Below are 19,952 nucleotides of genomic sequence, written 5' to 3' on the forward strand. Positions count from 1 at the left end.
ATTACCTAAGGCCTGGGGTCCCAACACTATTCATGCTGTGCAAGAAGGGCTTAGACAGCATCTCCTCTACAGCGCTTCAGTCATCCGCCGAAGAGGTTACACGGAGACAAAGGAAAACACTCCCCTTTGCTGCGGCTGATTACATGCTCTCCACACCAAGGAGCCTCCACTTCTGGCTAGGGGGTCTCCTGAGTCAAGCAGTAGCCTTGTACTTTTGAGGGACAAGGTTTCTCACACAGCCTTCCAGACCAAATGTTTAAGGACCCTGCCACCCCCCATCTCCACCCAACTTGACTTTACCCCATGGAAATCTCTTCCTTTCACACTGCCCAAGGCTGTGTGCGTTTAGGTTCATGATGGGGTAAGCTGGTGAAGTCCAGAGTTGAGCAAACATGAGGCATAGGATAATTTTGGTATTTCAGAATGTCCTGGTTATAAACAGGGGGGAGTTGGCCAGGAGGCGCGGATCGCGGCTCTGGCATCGGTCAGCAGATGGTGAGCAACTGCACTGTGCATCACTGGGTTTTTTCCTCCCCCCCCCTTCCTTTTTTTGTTATATTCCTTTTCATTACTATTATTATTATTATTATATTTCATTATCACTATTGTTAGTATTATATTTTACTTTAGTTATTAAACTGTTCTTATCTCAATCAAAAACTCAACAAGTTTTACTTTTTTTTCCTTTCCTCCTCCACACCCCACTGGTAGGGGGAAGGGGGAAAGCGGAAGGGGCTGCGTGGTGTTTAGTTGCTGACTGGGGTTAAACCACGACACAGAACTGGGAAAAAAAACAGTGGAGTCTGCAAGGAAGAAAAACCTAGCCCGCAGAGACTGAATTCATACCTCTCTTGCTGGCACGCCTTTGTTAAGGAAAATCTGTATACAGAGCAATATGCAGAAGCCATGAATAAAACCTTCTGCTTCATCCAAGGGAAAAGAATCAGGGTTTGAGACCTAAATGGAGTCAGATGAAGGGAAGCGCCAAAGGAAATGACCTTTGGGTCTAGGGTTGGTTGGTTGAATCCTAAATGTCTGACATACAACAGCTCCCTACCAGCAGCCTTTTCTAAGGGAGTTAACTGAACAATTCCTGCCAGCCTCCAGTATCCCAAATCGCTAAGGGTCCATTGCAACCCCCACCAAGCACCACTGGGGTAGGAGAGTTACCATGGACAATGCTGACATCTCTTTCCTTATAGAAGTCCCCTATAGTGACAGCAGATCCTTGTTTGGAGGCCACGACACGGACTGTCCTCCGGCTGTCCACACAGTCCAGGTAGGGATCCCAGTCCAGGTTCCTCTTGCTCATCGTTTGTAAACCAGAAGTTGCCATGCCCAAAGCTTCTCCCATCCGGTCCTGGCAGTAAGATTTAAACCTCCACTGTACCACAGCTGGTTGGGTGGAAGAAGTAGAGAAATGGCAGCGAAGCAGAGCAGGCTGAAACAACATGGCCACCTTCTTCTTCTCAGGCACGGTGACCTGCAACCCTTCCACCTCAGCTAAAAGACAAAAACATGAGCATCATATGCCTTGGCATTGCTTGAAGAGGAAGCTACTGCATTTTATCATAGCATCATTCTCCCCATGTACATAAAATTAAAAAGTCCATCTGTTTCAGGTGCCAGGGTGCAATACTCCTCCTTGGCAACAGAAGTAAGTTTGCTTTTTTCATAGCCTACAGCCACAAGGAAAAATACAGCACGATGGGGCTGAAGGCTCAAATGTAGTATCCTTACACCCTGTAGAGACCCTAACACAGTGGCATGACGATTCACTGCTTCTGCGGCAGGTTCACAGATAAGGAAGAGACATTTTAGGGATGGCCATACTCCACTTCTACAGCAGGTCAGCCAAGGGGCCAGATCTGGAGTTCATAACAATCCCAATGCAGAATAAGTCACCCCCCCTCCCAATTTTGGTGGCATCACACCTCCTCTTTGAAAGTCAGGCAGCACACAGTGCCTGGCCCAGCCTGCTGTGCACTGGTGCCCAGTTAGTGCTGCTTGCTCTGCCAAACTCTAGAGATGCAGGAAGGAGTGGATCCAAATCGCACAGCTCCTGCCAGGGCTGGCATGTAGCACGGAGAGAAATTGCTCCACGTGGGAGGTGGGGAGAAAAATGGCCCAAACACTAAGTTTTTCACATTCCCAGGGAGGAGATGGATCTCAACACGTAATGTTTATCTACCAGCTGATGGGAGAGCTGCAGTCTGGAGCTGATGTATTAAGGCCTCAGAGAAGACGCATGGGACTGTTACACATCCTTGTGTAGCTTAGGGAGAAGCCGAGAGTCAGTGAGCAATGCCGGCAGAGAGCCCTCGGGAGAGTGAGGTACTCCATTTACTTGCAGTGGAATGGTCGAAACCTCCCACGCATGCCCTTCACTGCTTCCCTCTTTCTTACGCTGCAGGCAGCAATGACTGAGAGCACTTACACAAAACTGGAAACACACGCTGACACTTTCCCAAGCAGGGATGTGCTGGCCTGCGGAGGCACAGAAACAGCCCAGGAGCAAGGAGGGGGCATCTAAGAAAGAGGAAGTTTGTAATCAGGGGCACTGTCTCCAGCTGAGGGGCAGCAGGGCCTGACGGTGGAGGTTCATATGAGGAAAGGGAACCAATTTCAGTGTGGGAAATGTTGATGACGGCAGCTCCCTACAGCCAGTTACCATACACCCCAAGGCCCAGAGCAGTGCACAGTGAAAAAGAGGACAAGACACCAGGAAACATTCAAGAGAATAAAGCAGAAGAGGATGTTTACACAATATCAGGAGGGACTGATGGACTTAGGGGAAGCTTAGGGAGGAATGAAAGACTGAGGACAAAGAAAGGCTTCCTGATGTCGGGAAGCAGTAGGAGAGAAAGGCAAGTACCAAGAAAGAAGAAAACAGACAGAGTAAGGATAAAGTATCAGGGTAAGTATAGGAAGCAGAAGGATAAGCAGGACAACAGTCATGGAAACAAGAAGCTTACATTCAGCTGGAAGAAGCTGAAGAAGGTGTCTCAGCCCAGGTCAAAATAATTTCAAAGGGCTGGAGCCTGGTTGCAGGAGATTAAGAAACGATGTAGAGATGAGAGGAAAAGGAGTCAGCAAAAATAAACCACCCGCTCCAGAAACAAGAGATGAAAAGGAGATGGAAGCTGGCAAAAGAAAGTGAAATGACAGGAGAGATTTTTAGGATGGGGAAAAAAAGGCATAGACTAAAGCACTGGAGCTTAAAGCAGAGAGCAACAAATGCATCAACAGTATGACAACAGCAGGCACGAAGGGACAAGGTCAAGTTGGAGACAGCTGCAGACATGAAAAGCAAAAGCAAGCAGAGGTCTTATGATCAGGAGTCAGAACCAAAGGAAAGTGAAGAGGCTGGACCAACACTGAATATTCATTTCAACAAGTTATCAATGTCCAAACTATAAATCTCAACAAAGTCTATAAATACCAGTCAGGGGATAAAAACACAGTATGGACAGAACCTAGGGGAAAGCATATTTCAGAGAGGCAAGATAGTCACTGATACTAACAAAACTGATCTAGGCAGGATTTGACCGAGGGGACTACTATGTGAAGGCTTGCAGTGCACAAGGGTGCTATGGCATTTGCATAGGAATGCTATATTATGCATATAATGAATGCATGACATTATGCATATCGTACTTGTGCCATGTGGAAGTTCCACAGGAGATGTCATCAGTTTTGCCAGAAGTGCCTGGACCCAAATCGAAGCGCTGAAGTGTGGGTGTTCTCCAGAGTACCACAAAACACAGCTGAGGTCCCAACAAGATGCTTCCACAGGAGAGGCAGGGGCACAAGGCAGCTCCTCCACTCTCCCGAGGCGTAGGCAGAGAGATAACTCAAGCAGTGGCAGCTGGGACGTTTCTGCCAGGCCTCCTGTTCCTGGGGACTAGAGGGGCAGAAACGCGGGGGCCGTGCAGCACTAAGAGAACGTCATCACTTGCTTCTCAAGGTGAACCAAGTGGTGACGTTGTCTTACTCTCTCCTCTCCAGAGACCCGTGCTTCCCGGGTTGCATCTGAATGCAAGAGACATGACAAACACCTTGAAAAACGAATGGGTCCAGGTCAGACCTGTATCTGGCAACTCTGCGCCTGACCCCACGCAGTCTGTGGCCAAAGCCAGCATGTGACGTGAGCTGATCAAGTGATTCATCACGTTACTTCAGCTTCAGGGATAAAACAGTGACACAGTGAATATTTAAATCTTTCCCTTGTGAACGAAGTACGCTGCTTAGTAAACACAGTGCTTTCAGCTAACCATGCACCATAGCCCTCCTTCCCTGTTAATGAGATTAATGAGTTTGGCAAGCCAGGGACTGCTTTAATAAATGATTAGCTGAGCTTTAGCAAATTCTCATCTGACTAACTTTCCCCACCCTACCCCCATATGAATGTCTATATCAAGAAAAGAAAAGAAAAGCAGCTTTTGGGAAAACACAGGAATTCTTTTTCTACCCAAAAGCATTTGGGAGATGTGCAGTAAATTATCTGGCATCTTCTATATCCTATCCCAAGCTCTTTATTAACTTTTGAAGTATTATTTTCGGATGCTTTCCAGAAATAGCATTTAAGAGCAACACAGTGCCTCAGACTGAGAGACTGGAGCAGTGGAAACTCTAGATCTATTTAAGTCAAATTATATATAATTATATATGGCTGAACTGGAAAATTATACACCTGTTATTTCCTCTGCCAAAAAAAATGATCGGAATCAATTCATGTAGTACGTCACTGCTGTAATAGCGTCCATCGAAAAGGCCAACAGGATGTTCAACTGCCTGAAGACAAGATGGTGGCTTTACACCTATCAGTTATGTCCATGCACGTGATTCATGGAGGTCTGCTTAGGACTTCCTCAACTTCAGGAAGAAACTGCTGACCTCAAAAATCTTCGATACTAGCCAAAATAAGAAAAGCCTCAGATGTATCACAGGACAGAACTCTGGGCTGTTTATACAGCAGAGCAAAAAAACCTGAAAGATGTGAAAAAGGATGACAAGCTTAGTGACAGCACCGCGGTAGCTCTCTGTCTAGTTTAATACAAGTAGGACTAAAAAGAAACTGAATTGTGCTCTGCTATGTTTTGACTAATGCAGACAGAGCAAGATTAGCCCTTATTTCAAAATCATCATGGAAATGTAATTCCTGCACTCCAGAGAAGCAACCTGTTCATTGTGAATTTCACAATGTTTGAACTTTCACAAGAAAAATCTAGCTCGTGGGAGTCTCATGACTACATGACAATTTTGCTTTCCTTCTTTCTTGTTCTCCTAAATCCCCAGAAAAAGGTCTGCAAATATTAATCAAGTGCACCTTAAAAACACAGGTATCCTTAGTCTCAGAAAATAAAAAGAATCCATGGGTTTGTGTGTCTGTGCATGTGTATATATACACTCCCAGAGAAAGAGCTTAAAAATAATCACACTTCAGAAATATAATTGTATGGGGTTTGTCTGTTTCTCATTGGCAATGTGTATTTGTCTCCTTTCTCTGATTCTTTTCCCAAACTATCCTCAGATTATGCATTCAAACTATGCAATCAACATTACACACAAGCTATCACTAATACATTTTAGTGGTGATTAAAGAAAATTCCAGGAAGTGATTACAGAGGGGATATTTGTACAGGCGCATTTGAGCCTTGTGAGCCTGATCTTCATAAGCGCCTTCCATGAGTAAAATAGAGAAGGCAATTGAGAGGTGATGACTTAGGCTCTTGCTTTTTTTTCAGTTGCCCTCTGGAGGAGCCTATGCCTCCCTGAGGCTAGATGAATCCCAAGAAGATTTAGCTTCACTACACAGTCTTAAATTAGCCTTTATGAATAGAATCATAGAACGGTTTGAGTTGGAAGGGACCTTAAAGATCATCTAGTTAGAATAACGTTGATCTGAAGCACTAATCCCTGTAAATAATGGCAAAGTCAAATATTGTAGTACAGTGTAATAGGTCTCAGACTGCATCCTTCTAGCGCATAAGATAAGATTTGAGTCTAAGAGCAGGCAGCACACATTATTCTTCAGGTCAGCATGGGTCCCCCTATCTGTGCACGCACCACATCTCTTTCTTTGCAATTATTTGGCTCACACTACCACTTGCCTGAGGCAGTACAGCTGATGCTATGAAATTACAAAAATTACATCCCCCAATTGTATGCACCTTTATTGATAGGAGTGGCAGTTGTGCACACAGGAGAACAGAAGTCCTTGGGCCCTGAACCAGGCACCTCAGGAAAACTACTCCTAGACTATACCTAAGGGCTTTGGCAGAAAAGCATATGTTCATTGGTAAGAGAAAGTGCTCCTAGGGTAGTTTATATCACTTCCCCAAATAAAATAAACTGTTGGGCAAAAGGATGCTACATCCTTCTTTTTTGTGCCTTGGCTACTATGCATCAATTAAAAGTGTTCTTTCCCCCACTGCTAAATACAGGCACACCATCCACACTTTCAAATGTGGATCAAGCCCGAGTCAGCAAGTGCAAGATCTGGGCTTCGAGACTGAAAAGTCATAGATGATAAACAGATGTGTTAACAGGTGAATGGAGAGCCAGTGGGATCACTGAGATTGTGTTGTACAGATTCTTGCCTAGTCATGCTGGACTAAATCCAATCCATGCAATTTATCAGCAAAAGCCATCACCATCAGATTGTGTTGAGTGGCTTATGGGAAATGAATTGGATGTCTTGGTCTGCTTCCTATCCGACTTGTGTTCTTAGCTCCGTGGCCACCAACTGTCAACTTTTTTAGCCAGCAAGAAACCAATACCTAAATAGGTCAGCTGCAGCTGAGGTGAAAACATGATACTGCTTTTTACAGCTCCATAGCAAAACCGAGAATTTCAGCTCCCTAACTGCTTAACCTCGAAAGGGACAAAACCAAAGCAGTCAGAGAAAAGCATGGCCTTGCACACCCAGAACTCACAGCACAGAACCTCAATACAAGAACACTCCATGTAGAACACAGCCCAGACTCTGCAAACTGACTGCAGCAGACATTGGACTATTCCTTGCTCTTCCCCCTTCTCTGTGATGCTGTCCCCCAGGCGCCCCATGCTCCTGACTTCTCTAGGGAAGTACACAGCCCTGAAATGGCAAGGACTGCGTAAGGGTTTCACAAGAGCTCAGGACATTTCATGGGCTTTTCTAGGTATCGGTCTCTCTTCACCAGCTTCCCTGCGCTCATTACACTCTCTTACGACCTGCCCCTTTCACACATTCACAAAAGTCACCCTGGATGTTTTCAGGTGAATTATCTCAGCTTTGGCCACCAGATCAAATCCACCCTGTCTTATTACTGTCTGAAAGCTGTTACAATTGTTAGGTGGCTCCTGGTTTATAGTCTTGATTCAGCATCCCAGAAATCATTCCCAGAACTATCACTCAGCAATTGGTCACCACCAGAAGCCTGAGAACAAAGGAAAAGAAATGGGAAGAGTCTTTCCAAGCCTTATAACACCAAGCCATAACACCTGTCCTTGGGATGGCACTGGGATCTCCACTGGTGCCAGTCCCAGTGGATCACCCAGTCAAGGTGATCTCACAGGAATAAAAAGTATGAAAAATGTGAGATTTCTTCCCAGTTACGCTACACTTATGCTGCGTGCAGCCAGTCAAGGGAAGTCAGATGAATACTTTAAATCAAGGCAGATAAAACAGTCCATCCATTTTCCTGCCCTCCCAAGAAGTCGGCTCAGTTGGCCAGGAAACAGCAAAGCACAACTGTGCTCCAGCATGCCCCCTTTGCCTGATCTCCTAAACTGTGGCTGAGAAAGCAGAGGTAGTAAATCTACCTGCCTTTGTACTGTACCATTGCATTGCAGTGGCTCTTCTGCATAGGGAAACAGGTACCGAGTGCTAAATTATTGGTGAAAAATTACTTAACAGGGAGAGAAGATCACATTTTAATGTGGACAGTCTTCTAACTGTAATCTTTCCAAGCTTAGCCTGAGTCGTGAGGCGGAAAAAAATTTGCTCTGCTTGTTCTGTAGGTAAAACTGGAGTTCAGTCTCCAGTGCAACACTTCTCTCTAGTTTTAAATGCATTAGGAATTACAGCATTAATAAGAACAATGGTAAACACGAGGGGAGGATTCATTCCAGAATCAAGCTGCACTTGGTACTTTACAAGAACCAGCTTTACACAGGGGCTTAAGGATACTTGACAAATTGTACCTGCTTTTTCTAGCATGAGAATAACACCGTCCCACACAGATCCTAACCCGTGTCACTTCACAGGAAGGAATAAAGGATGACCTGCTCTTCATCCTTTGCTGTTGTTAGTAAAACACCAGCTTTAGGCACGTGGGAGAGCAGGGCAGGAGGAAGGGAAGCCGAACCAAATCCACTGTACGTCACGTAGGATTTTTTGAAATTGCAGTAAGAAGTCACAATGCACAAAACCAAACAAAAGATAAATGCAAGAGCCAAAAATTAAAGACTAACAAAGGACAGAGAGGAATTATTGCTGGGAGGAAAGGAACTGCGAGTGCTCATTAGAAATTTGTCAGCCCACCTCGAGGAGGGAGGAGGGGAGAGAAGGGGGCGAGAGCCTCTCTCTCTTTCTTGCTCCCTTTTGTCTCCCTGCTTCCTCCCCATCTTGCACTCTGTCTCTTACCCTGGCCCCTCCACCTCCCAACCCCCACTTCTCTTTCCCAGAGTGGAGTGTACCACTCTGACTGGATTAAGGCTCCTTACCTTGATGCAGACCTTTCATTCCTTTGCACAGCCATTGGGGAGAGGAAAATCTTGAATCCATGTTTGCTAGCCTCTCAACCTTTTCTGTGCACACACATACACGCTCACACTCACTCACACACACGCACACCTTTGTTTATTTGCTTTCTCTCAGCCATGGAAGAGGACAGCAGCGCCTGCTCTATTGCTGGGCAGCAGCGGCCGGGAGGCTGGAGGGGAGCAAACTGACACCGGCTGCCTCCATCTCTCAGCACACAGCTACGGCTAACCTGTTGCCTGCCGGAAGCCTTTGCCTGCCGGCGGTCGACAGCACCAGCCAGCAGGCAGTCCTGTCTCAAAAGCCCAGGACTAGAGGAGACTGGAAGGTCTTCCTACTGCAGTGGTATCTCTCTCTCTGCATAGCCCTTGCGTGCTTCAAACAGCAGTCGCTGCCAGTAATCATGAACCACCTTTAATGGAGGGAGAAAGGTGTCAACAGCCCAACCTTTTAGCTTGATGTCAAGTCCTGATCCAGCCAGACATGTCCACATAATGAAGCTCTTTAAAAAGAGGGAGGAATGTAATGTCATGTTTATCTACACCCTGTACTCCTTTACCAGTCCCTGGATGGTATTTATCAGCATACTACTAAGGCTAGTAGGAAAGGAGTGGTAGCTGTGGGTGCGCTGGCACTCCAGACCAACTCAGTGAAGCGGGATATGTTCGGCAGCAGCCAAATGGCATAGAGGGAGGCAGGGAGAGAGGCTAGGAGTGAGGATGAGCTCGAAGCTGCCGAAGCCCCAGATGAGGCCGTGAAACCCTGGAAGGGAGCAGTAGGCAGGCATCGGTGTTCAAGATGACTCAGAGTGAAAAAGCAAGGAAAGGGGTGGGTGGGTGGTGGGCGAGAGGTGTTATGACTAAAAGCCGAATTTACTGCTTGCGAATCCTAAATCTGAATAGGAAGAGGGAAGAGTCTGAGGTCTTTTTTGTGGGATACATTGGTGGTGGTGGGAAATATATGCCACTTAATCCAAGTGTGTCTGTTTCTTCTTTCAGCCTGTAACCAGCCTGCCTGGCTAAGTCAGCCTGCGGCAGCTTTTCCTAAAGCCTCCTGCTCCTGCCTGTGCCTGGCTGCTGCACTGGCTCAGAGGAGGCAGATCCTGCCGCTGACCTGACAGGACTCCCTCTTTCTCCCCGATTCCCGGCTGCCCTGCCGCTCTCATTCCGCTGTAATCCCTACCCGCTCCTTTCCTCGCTGTCCAGCTCTCAGACCCAGCCCCTTTTCAGCTTGTTCCCCCTGCCCTCTCCCCGTTGCAGAGCCCTCTCTGCTCTCCTCTCCGGCTCCCCTCCCCCTTGCTTAGGGAGGGCTTGCCCGACCTCTTTGGGAGCCGGCCGGGCAAGAGGTGGTTGGCGAGCTGCGCTGGAGGAGGCAGTCCCGTCCTGCGCTCACAAAGGCCTGGGCGCAGTTGCACCATCACCGGGAAGGCCGGATCCTGCCCCGCTGGAAGCCGGGGCAGAGGAAAGGCAGCCCCCTCCTCTCACACCTCTGTTAGACGGCGTGTGCGGCCAGGACACCGGGAAAGGAGAAGTTCCTGCAATTGTTCCCGGCCCGGCGTGGGCGGGCGAGGGGAGCCGAGGGTTGTCGCCATCCCCCCTGCACCGCGGCCAAGGACACTCCGGCCCCCGCCGCGCTCCTGCTGCCTCCCCGGGCCGGCTTCCACCTTCCCCGCCACAAGCGCGCTCCACTCCCCCCTCCCGCGCCGCGGTAAACAGTGGCCCCAGCGCCCCCCGCGAACAGAAGCGCCGGGGGCTCCTCGGACCTGCCCCCACGGCCCCCCGGCCAGGCCTGGGCAGGCAGGAGGTGCCGGCTGCCTCCCCCCGTCCCCAGCGGGACCAGCCCTCTCCGCGAAGTCTCCGCAAACTGCACCGCGGGACGCCCCCGAAAAGACCCCCACCCCAGGCTGGTCCCCTCCGCAGTTGCCCTCCCGCAGCCTGCCGGGGCATTTCCCCAAACCTCCCGTTGTTCGCTCTAAAGAAAGACGTAGAGCCCGCCGGGCAGAGCACGGTACGGTACGGTACGGTATAGGCACGTCGGGGCCGCCGGGACGCCCGTGCCCCCGCCCGCGGCCGGCAGCCCGCGGCCCTACCTGCGAGCCACAGGAGGACGATCCAGCCCAGGACGTGCCCATCCATCTTCCCGCTGGCCCAGGCGGCGCGGGCGGGCGGCAGGCGCGGAGCGGGGGCGCCGCGGGGCGGGCGCGACCATGCCGCGGGGCGGCGGGAGAGGCCCGGGGGCGGCCCCGCCCGGCGCGCCCGCAGCCCGCTCCGGCAGCCGCCTCCCCGCAGAGCCGGCCGGGCTGACGGCGAGCGGCCGCGCCGTGTGGCTCCGCTCCGCTCCGCTTCGCTCCGCTCCTCCCCCGCCGCCGGCTGCCGGCTCCCGCGGCGGCTGGGGGGGGGGGCCGCCTCGCAAGGCCGCCCCCGCGGCTGTCCGGGCGCGGCGGCAGGCGGGGACGGCGCGGCGGCGGGGCTCGGGCGGGGGGCGCGCTGCCGCCGGGAGGCAAGCGGAGGACGGCCGGGGGGGGGGGGAAGGGGGACGCGGCGTCCCGAAACTGCTTCCCTCCCTCCGGCAAAGGCGCGTTTCGGTTGCCAGGTGCCGCTGGGGGGTTGCCGGAGCTCTTCTCAGCCTACGGGCACCCCGGCACGTTTCTCTGCAACTACTTCAGCCGCCGAGCCCAGAGCGACGCGCAGCCCCCGGCTCCCCCGCGGGGCGTGCAGCTGCCTCTGCCGTGGCCCCGTCCCGGCTTACAACTTCTCTAGTAAGCACTTAAAAATGTCCACTCCGATCATCTACCCTCCCCAAACTAACCAAATGTATACCTTGGGAAATGAATGTAGACTGTTCCAATTCTGAATTTCCCTGGGGCTTCCACTTCCAGCATGGGCACTGCAACTAATTACTGTAATTTTAGATGAAGACAGGATATAATTTTAGATGAGGAGGAGGAGGAGGTGTTCTGGCTGTTAACGATGGACAGCTGGGCTGTGGGGTGTTAAGTTTTCATGCCAACATGATATTGGAAGGAGATGGAAGTTTTCTGGGAGGAAGGGGACAGCCAACTAGAAATGCAGCTAAAGAAGATCACTTTTAAAAAGACGGGTGTTGCTCTGAAATTAAACGGTCCTGGCCACAGTGGACCTACATGTATACATACACACTGTACCTAAAACTTCTAAACTTTCTGTGAAAGCAAAATAAGTCAGTGGAATTATTCATAGGCCTAGAGCTGGCTAAACAGCGGCATGCTTTCTCTGGTGGCTCAGCACCAAAGAGAAGCACCTTCCAACATGGCACTCACCATTCACACCATCCAGCACAGCTTCCCTTTGCGTGTTGCTCATCTTCGGGCATTTTTCTGTCAGGGGCTTGGCTGGTGTTTGTAACCAAAGTTTGGATTTGGCAGACGTCAGTGATCCACACGAGAGATGGGAGTAGTCTTCAGCTTCGTCTCATCTGGACTCTGCCAAAGAACATAAACGATTCTGATTTTCTAACGCAAAGTTGGGCCCCAGAAGGGAGCATCGCTAGGTGTGTCCCGCTGCTAAAGGCAGGGTGCACAGGGATGCCTGCGGTAAAACTGTACAAGCCATTTGCATTCCAGCAGGTTTTTTCCAGTTGCCTGTAGATCCTCGTAATTTTGCCTTTCAGACTGAACTTCTCTACATGCAAGATAAGCTTTTTTCAAAAAGTGTGAATAAAAATAGATCAATAATTTCTGAGTGAAAAAGCAAAACAGCATGTTTGCTGTGGTAAAAGAAGTGTTGAAACATTTTGGTTGGTTTTGAACAGTCGTAGTCCCTCTGTTAATATAGTTAAAGTGGAATTAAGCAAGGAGACAATCCCTAGGCAGCCAGTCTGTTTTTAAGTGTTTTATTCAGAGCTATTCAATGTTATTTAAAAATACTTTTCACATAGAAGTTTATTTTTATTCAACATTGCTTTAAAAAAAAAAAATACACACCCACCCCAATCAGTGACCTGATGTTCCTCTGACCTGATACATTATGAGTTTAACTGTTTTGCAGTACTAGCTAGAAGCCACTGTTAGGAACCAAGACCCCATTATGCTAAATAAGGTACATACGCAACAGCGCACAGCACTGTTCTCCTTCAGCACACAGTGATCTGACACCCCACTGCCTTTGTGCATACTTGCAGGTGGAAGGCAAAGTAGAAACTCTCGTTGGGGCCACAACTTCAGCCTCCAGAAATGCATGTAGTTGCAGAAAACTCGCATGGAGCTATAATCCGTTGCATCAGCTGAGGGCCTGCCTCACCATTGTTATGTATCTATAGGATATGATCCGTGAAGGTTTGTATGGGCTGAATTAAGACTCCTAAAAGGTGAACACAAAGCTATTTTTTCTCTCCCTCTAACCGTTTTTCCTGACAACCCTCAAAATTTCAAGTGAAATCCTGGTGCCTTGCCTTTCCGTAACTTAATTGGCCAGGAGTCTGATCCAGAGTTTCCTGAGACAATGTTGATGTTGATATTATCTCATATGTTTAACATTGGGAGCAGTACAATCCCTTATGCGTCACTATTGTTAGCTACTCCTAGCTATTTATTTTTTTATCTACTCCAGCTTTTGCAAATAAATTTGGCATACATCAGTTTTGCTAAACTTTTGACTCACAACAAAGGAAGGAAAGATTTTTCAATACAAGGAAGCACCATTGTTTTGCATGTAATGTTGGATTTATAGCTGCTTTGAAATTTTCATATGCTCAAACTCACTGTACGGTTCTTTTTCACTTAATGTGAGCTGTCATTTGTATATATGCATGTATGATGGATGCCCGAGCCCTGAATAGATGTTCCAGATCTGTAGACCTTTGATCTGAGGATTACAACATCTGAGCTGGCTTAATAGTTAACATTGGGATGTTGTCTTTCCTTTTAGCCAGTTCTTGGAGACAGAAAGCTGCACGACTGCAGTTAGCCCAATTTCACCTTCAAACGGTGGGTAAATTCCTACGCAATTAGCCAGATCGCTTCAAGCCACAGCCCAGCAGGGATTCTCTGTTCCCTGAAAACCAGCACACTGGTAGACTTCAACCTTCACCTCCCTCAGTCCCTTGACAACCTTGATACCGGATGACCAAATTCCCCATGCCTGCCCTGCATAATTTAGCCCCAGACTGAATCAGAAGAATACCACGCTACAACACTGTTTGATATAAGTGATACTGTGACTCTGTCTGGAGCAGTTCTCCTCTAAGCAATGGGATCATGAACAAATTCAGTTGAACAATAGGGAAACAAGCAAACTCACTTTTTACTCATGCTGTAGCAGCTGCTGGCTCTTTTCTCACCAACTACTTTGTTCCCCCCTCCCTCCTTTCATCTTCCAGTACCAGTCTTTTGTGGTCATTTCCTCTGTTGATAAGCAGAGTCAGCTTTTTAAGTTATCAGCATCTGGAATGATTTACACCACCACCTCACTCAGAATGACCCATCTCAGCAACATCCCTGAAAACCCACTATGCTGCATGACAGTACTTCTCTTCATGTGTACTTCTGCACATCCATTCAGCCCCCTGGATTTCCCTTGTAGAAATTTCCATAGAAACAGTGATTTCAACAGCTTTCTGAGATGTCATACTAGATTCAGCCATTAGGCACTGCTCTCTTGATTTAGTACTGAGACCAGCACATTACAGAAGCTATTAGGTGACACATCATGAAATCATAGGTTTAGTGAGTCTCTTCAGAATAGCTACTAACTAAAACTTTTCCTTGTTTGCTTTGTTACACTGGAATCTCTTATTAATCGTTGATAGCTTCACAGCAAGACATTGCTCAAATATATGCACTCTCTGTATATGGTTTTTTTTCTGAGCTGCCTGGCTACATTTGATAGCTTCTACTTCCCATTAATGTCAGGAGTGAGTGATATGGATATATAAACTGCTTTTGTTCTTAACCATGATGTTTGTACCACCAAATGTTTAGAATGTTTCATGGAGAAATTTGACTTTCTCATTCCAGTGAACCTTGACTTCTGTAATATAAATTCAGCATCAGAAAAAAAACAAGAGAACAGCATCTTTCTATAGTATTCACTCCTCTGTATAAATTTCTCGTGCTGCTCCTGATTCTTTTTTAGACACCAAAAATCATAGCATACCTTTGCTACACTTTCAGAGGGAACCTGAAATTTTCATTTAAGTAAAACACTAAGTGCGTATCAGCAATAATGTTTTGTGAAGTTATTATATAGGTACACAATCATAAGTGAATCATCCCAGCTCACAATCTTTTGTGTGTCACTATATGCAAAAATACACAGAACAGGAATAAGACAAACTCTGCTTGCGTATCTACCAATAACCAAGGAGATAATGAGTTGTTAAACCCTGTACGGTTTTGGCTGTAGAGAAACTGGGCAGCACAAATGCCTTCAGAGAGCTGGAGTTCACAAACTGGACTTCTGGGATTGTCTAATTCAGCTTTCTTAATAAAATAGGCCACATCACTTTGCCACTCTACATCCTGTTTGAACTACAGCGTATCTGTTAGAAAAAGAATCACAGAATACTTTGGGTTGGAGGGGACCTCACCCTGCCCCTAATTTCATCTAACTTCACCTTCTAGTACTGCCAAGCTAGATGGAAGGGCCTTCTTAAGGCAACTCTGAACAGAGGTAAAGACAGACTATGATCAAAGCACCCTTAACATTCTTTCTGGAAGTTCAACAGACTGTTATTTTGCTATATTCTTGAGTTAACACCAGATCTGGAGAGAGCATCCCAGGCACCGTTGCTAAAAGCATGAAAGCAGAAGTACTACAGCATCATCACTCCTGCTTAATATTTCTTTGTTTATCCTTCCAGGGATCATGCCGTTAGTCCTTTTGACATAGCATCACATGAGGAGCTCCTCTTTGGTGGATATCCCACTCTATCACCTACATTATTAACTATTCCCTCAATCTTTGTATCATTTGCAAGTATCTGTGATGACTATGTTTCCTTCAAACGTACCAACAAATATTTAGTAGTATGCAGCCAAGAAAGGACCTTAAAATTACATTTTGAGACATCCTAAGCTAATGTTTTAACTGGGGACTGGATGGTCTCTGTATCATTGCATTTCCTTGATTTATTGTTGTGTGGTCAAGTCACATGCCTCACGTGTCTGAATGCATTACCTTTAGTAACCACACTTAATATCTTTTTGATGCAATTACAAACCAATGTGACAGAATTTATTTTCTGCAAACCCATGTTTGATTGGCATTAATTACATTCCTTTAATTCATTATTGAAGCAACTCCTGTATCAGTGATTCTATTCTTTTGCTTGGGATCCCTGTCGGTCTGACAGGTCTATAATTACCCAGGTCATCCTACTTAGGGCCAGATCCAAAACAAGACTTTGGAAAATTTTTGGTACCTAACATTTAGAACTGCAATCTAAAAACCCCTCATTCAGCAGCAACTTGAGACTGAAAGCACACATGTACTGTTAAAGTTGACTACACGCTTACAGTTTGCCTTCTCTGCATGCCCAGATAGTCCTGAGCACATAGATGTCTAACAAGCACCCAAGCTAAGGCTTACGTACGTCTGGGTTGTTGCAGTCCATGCATCCCACAACTCCATGACCTGCTGCACTGCAACTCACAGCACAAACGCTACTATTTCTGAAGAGCAGACAGAAGCATAGCAGCTCTCACTTGAGTTCCCCAGAAACCTGGAAGAAAGATGCTAATACTACCTGTGAGGCCTGATCCAGGACATTCACAAGAGGTCTAACACTCAGCAAAGCCCTGCAAAGATAGGCAAGGGAACAAGGCGGGGGGATACAGCTTACCTTTTGTAAAAAGGCCTCCTGACTCCTAGGTGTTCAAAGTTACATCCCTAATCACACAGCTGAGATGTAAGGCACCCTCCACTCCTTTTGCAGTTGTGGCACTGTTCAGAAAGAAACCCAAGATTCATTAGGTCAAAAGGAGTGAGACCAAGAAAAAGCTGATGGCTATAGGTTACTGGTTAAATCATTCACCTAGGGAACGGGAAGCCTGCAGGTTCTGATCCCTGAAATGTTTATGCATTACATGTGAAACAATAATAATTACTGGACTGGAAAGGCAAAGTTCCCACTTTGTATCACTCTCCAGGGAAATTTTAGGTTTAAAACCTCCATAACCAGGCTGAGAAAGACATCAACTGTGAGATTATGTGATAAAAGCTTGTCTACACACCCACAAAGGAGTGCAGAGAGACAATGGCATGGGGGTAGCCCAAATAATACCCTGCCCTGGCTCCTCCCACACCCATCACAAGAGCCATCAACCCATCAAAGGCCCATCTCCAGAAGTCCAGAGGAGCACAGGGACACAATGGCAGATCAGAACCCAAATTAAGAACTCAGAGGAAGGGAAAACCTGTCCAGGCCGCTCCCAGGGCTGTCCCAGGAAAGCCTCAGCCCCAGGATGCAGGCATGAAGCCCATCAAGATGAGTCAACACCACAGCAACTTTAGGACTGAGGGGGGTTGCAGCCTATGGATATAGTACACATTACAGGATGCAAGGGAAGAGCATTTCGGGATTGCACAGGACTTCTTATGGGATGCTTAGGGGAGGAATCAAAGGCAAAAAAGGGAGAGGTCTAGGTGATTTGGGAAGGAACAAGTGTGGGAAAATAGAGGGATAAGGGGATAGAAAGGGCCAGTTGTGTGTGAACAGTTTGCTGGGTGATGTGCTTGTCTGCCATGCACTGCACCTGCTCAGCACAGCCCATTCCTATCTTCTTATTAAATTCCTTTATAACTCTCTTTCTGAGTGAAGAACTCTCTATTTTGGGTGTATGTGTGTGTATGGGGGTCTGAGTGCCAGCCTCTAGTCAAGCCATGGGTTGGAGAGCCCATGTGCCTGGGTGACGGAGACTGGAGAGACAGGAGTGAGTCAACTTAAGTGCCAGCAACTGTAATGGGACTGCAGGTCGTAGGGGCCCCTATGTGTCCATGGGGCCAGCAACTGGAGGGAGTGAGGGTCTGGGTGCCAGAAGCTGGGCTGGGACTGCAGGCACCGTGTGCCTGGGTGCCAGCGGCTGGAGAGACCCGAGGGGGTGACAAGAAGTGCCATCCACTAGAGTGGACCAGGGGTCAGAAGCCCTTAGGTCAGTGGTGCCGGGGGGGGGGTGTGTGTGGGGGGTGTGAGTGTGCGAATGAGCGTGTCAGCGTTAGTAAGGATCAGGCTGGACTAGCTGGCGAGAAGGTGATGTGCCCTGAGAGCCGGGGAGGCGGGAGCGGATGGTGCATCTCTAATGGCAACACCACAGGAGGAGCTGGCATGTTAGACTGGGAATACACGCTCGACCTCGCTTCGGTTGGACCTCGGAGCGTGGAGCTGCGTCAGCCTCACTTCTCTTGGGCTGATGGATCTGGCCTGATCCCTCTAACATAAACACCAAATATTTCGCTTTGTGGGAAAGTGCTCTAGCCCCAGACCAGCAGGTAAGTGGGTAGCAGCAGATGTAGGTGCCGCCATGTTTTTTAGAATAACTTTGCTCATTCTTTCTGACGAAGAACTCCAAGACATGCCTTGGAAAGATTATAGCCATGAATCCTGAATGAATGAAAATACATTACTGGCAGAAAAGTTCCACATAGTTTTTCTCCCTACATAGTACTAGGGTACATAGACCCTATTTTGAGATATCTGACAAACTCCATGCATTGATGGGAAAGCACAGGCCCCTAATTCTGGAGCTGGGTTTCCAAGGCCGGGTACCTAGGAGTTAAGTGTTGGCATATCAAGTCATTTAATTGAATTAAGTGCTTTTAAAAAAAAAAAGTAATATATAAATACTGGCACAACACTTGCTTTTGATCACATTCTGCTGGAATGGCCCCAGTGCTACAAAAGTTACTTACAAATCAGTATAAATGGTCCAGAGAACTCCTTTGCCAGCTAAGTTGAACGGCAGACAAAGAGTTAAAACACGAGTTCCTTCAGAGGCACTGGGCTCTCCTCAGGGCCCTGGGGAAGAATACTGATGACATTGTGCTCTGAAGATGATCTGTTCCCTGTTTTTTCTCTGCCCCCCACCCCACGTTGGCTTATGAATTTTATTTTCCAACCACACCTCTAGCCCTACGAGAGCTATTACTGGAGCCTTGTGTTTTTCAAACAGTTGATGCACACATTATCTGAATTTCTTTAAAAGGAAGGGCTGCTAAAGGGTGGGTCCCAAAGCTGCACACCAGAGAAAAGAACATGGTGTGAAGGAAAGTAAAACAAATGTGCACAGATGCACTCCTAGCAACAACTCTTACAGTACTATAACAGTAAATACTTGCCTTTCTGCCTGAAAAACCAGACCCTGTGCAGAAGGTTGTATTTACAAGATGCAAGTTATTTCTTGCAGTCTCTCCTCAGAGATTTAGCATTAATGTATCAGGAACTAGACCAGAATATAAATGATTTTCCACAACAGTGCAAGTGACTTTAAAAATGCTCACCTGTTCTCATTGAGTTTACATCATGATTTCATACATTTTTAACAATGTGATTGATAACTCTTGTATGTTTAACAGCAAATTCAGTAAGTGGTTCACAAACACAAAACAAACTGTTTCACTGGATTTGAACAAGAGAGAATAGCCTCCAGAAGGCTAAACTGTGCCAGCATTTTTTAACCCTCAGAGAAACCAGCCACCACTGAGATGCAAGAGCAATCTGATCTGACCTTACCTGCCAGCAGTGCCAGCAGGGACAAACATAATCAGCTAAGCCAAAGATTTAAGCCTAAACAACAGCTACCTCCTTTGGAGCTAAAGAGACTTACTTTACCTAACCAGAAGATGAAAAAAGCAGCTAGGCTGAGGGGAAGAGCCAGAGTTTTCCAGTGATTTGGAAATGCATGGAGGTGTTTTATCACCGTTTTTATCCTCATGTCTAGATTTACAGTAAATTCAAGAGGACTCTGGGATAGAGGATTGGAAAGAATCTTCCAAGTCAGGGCTACACCATTCATTTTTATCGAGATTGTCTGGGTGACTCCATGGAAGACGGCTGCATGAGAAGCAGCATGCTAGCTCTTGTTCTGCTGCACTACACAGGCTCTGCAGGAACTGCAACCGCATGCTGAAGGAGATCCCCCAAAAGACAAGGGGAACAGTGAGGAACCTGGGAGACATCACATGCCTGGGACAAGCAAAACCTGGCCAGAATTTAATCGGGGCCTATGCCAACA

At 47.4% G+C, this 19,952-nt stretch overlaps 1 protein-coding gene across 5 annotated transcripts in view; it reads right to left on the bottom strand.

Annotated features, from left to right (window-relative positions):
* ILDR2 (immunoglobulin like domain containing receptor 2) overlaps positions 1–10,931 on the bottom strand; it is a 38,570-nt gene extending 27,639 nt beyond the window's left edge. For all 5 annotated transcript variants that reach the window (XM_050897664.1, XM_050897652.1, XM_050897642.1 and 2 more), the window contains exons 1-2: positions 10,836–10,931; positions 1,171–1,503 (exon numbers count right to left, since the gene is read on the bottom strand). In XM_050897664.1, the coding sequence (XP_050753621.1) occupies positions 1,171–1,503; positions 10,836–10,881 (379 nt within the window). In that variant the 5' untranslated portion in view covers positions 10,882–10,931. The remainder of the gene's footprint in view (positions 1–1,170; positions 1,504–10,835) is intronic.
* Between the last annotated feature and the right edge of the window lie 9,021 nt (positions 10,932–19,952).

The sequence above is a fragment of the Gymnogyps californianus genome, chromosome 1 (genome assembly GCF_018139145.2).
Source record: "Gymnogyps californianus isolate 813 chromosome 1, ASM1813914v2, whole genome shotgun sequence".
Lineage (NCBI taxonomy): Eukaryota > Metazoa > Chordata > Aves > Accipitriformes > Cathartidae > Gymnogyps > Gymnogyps californianus.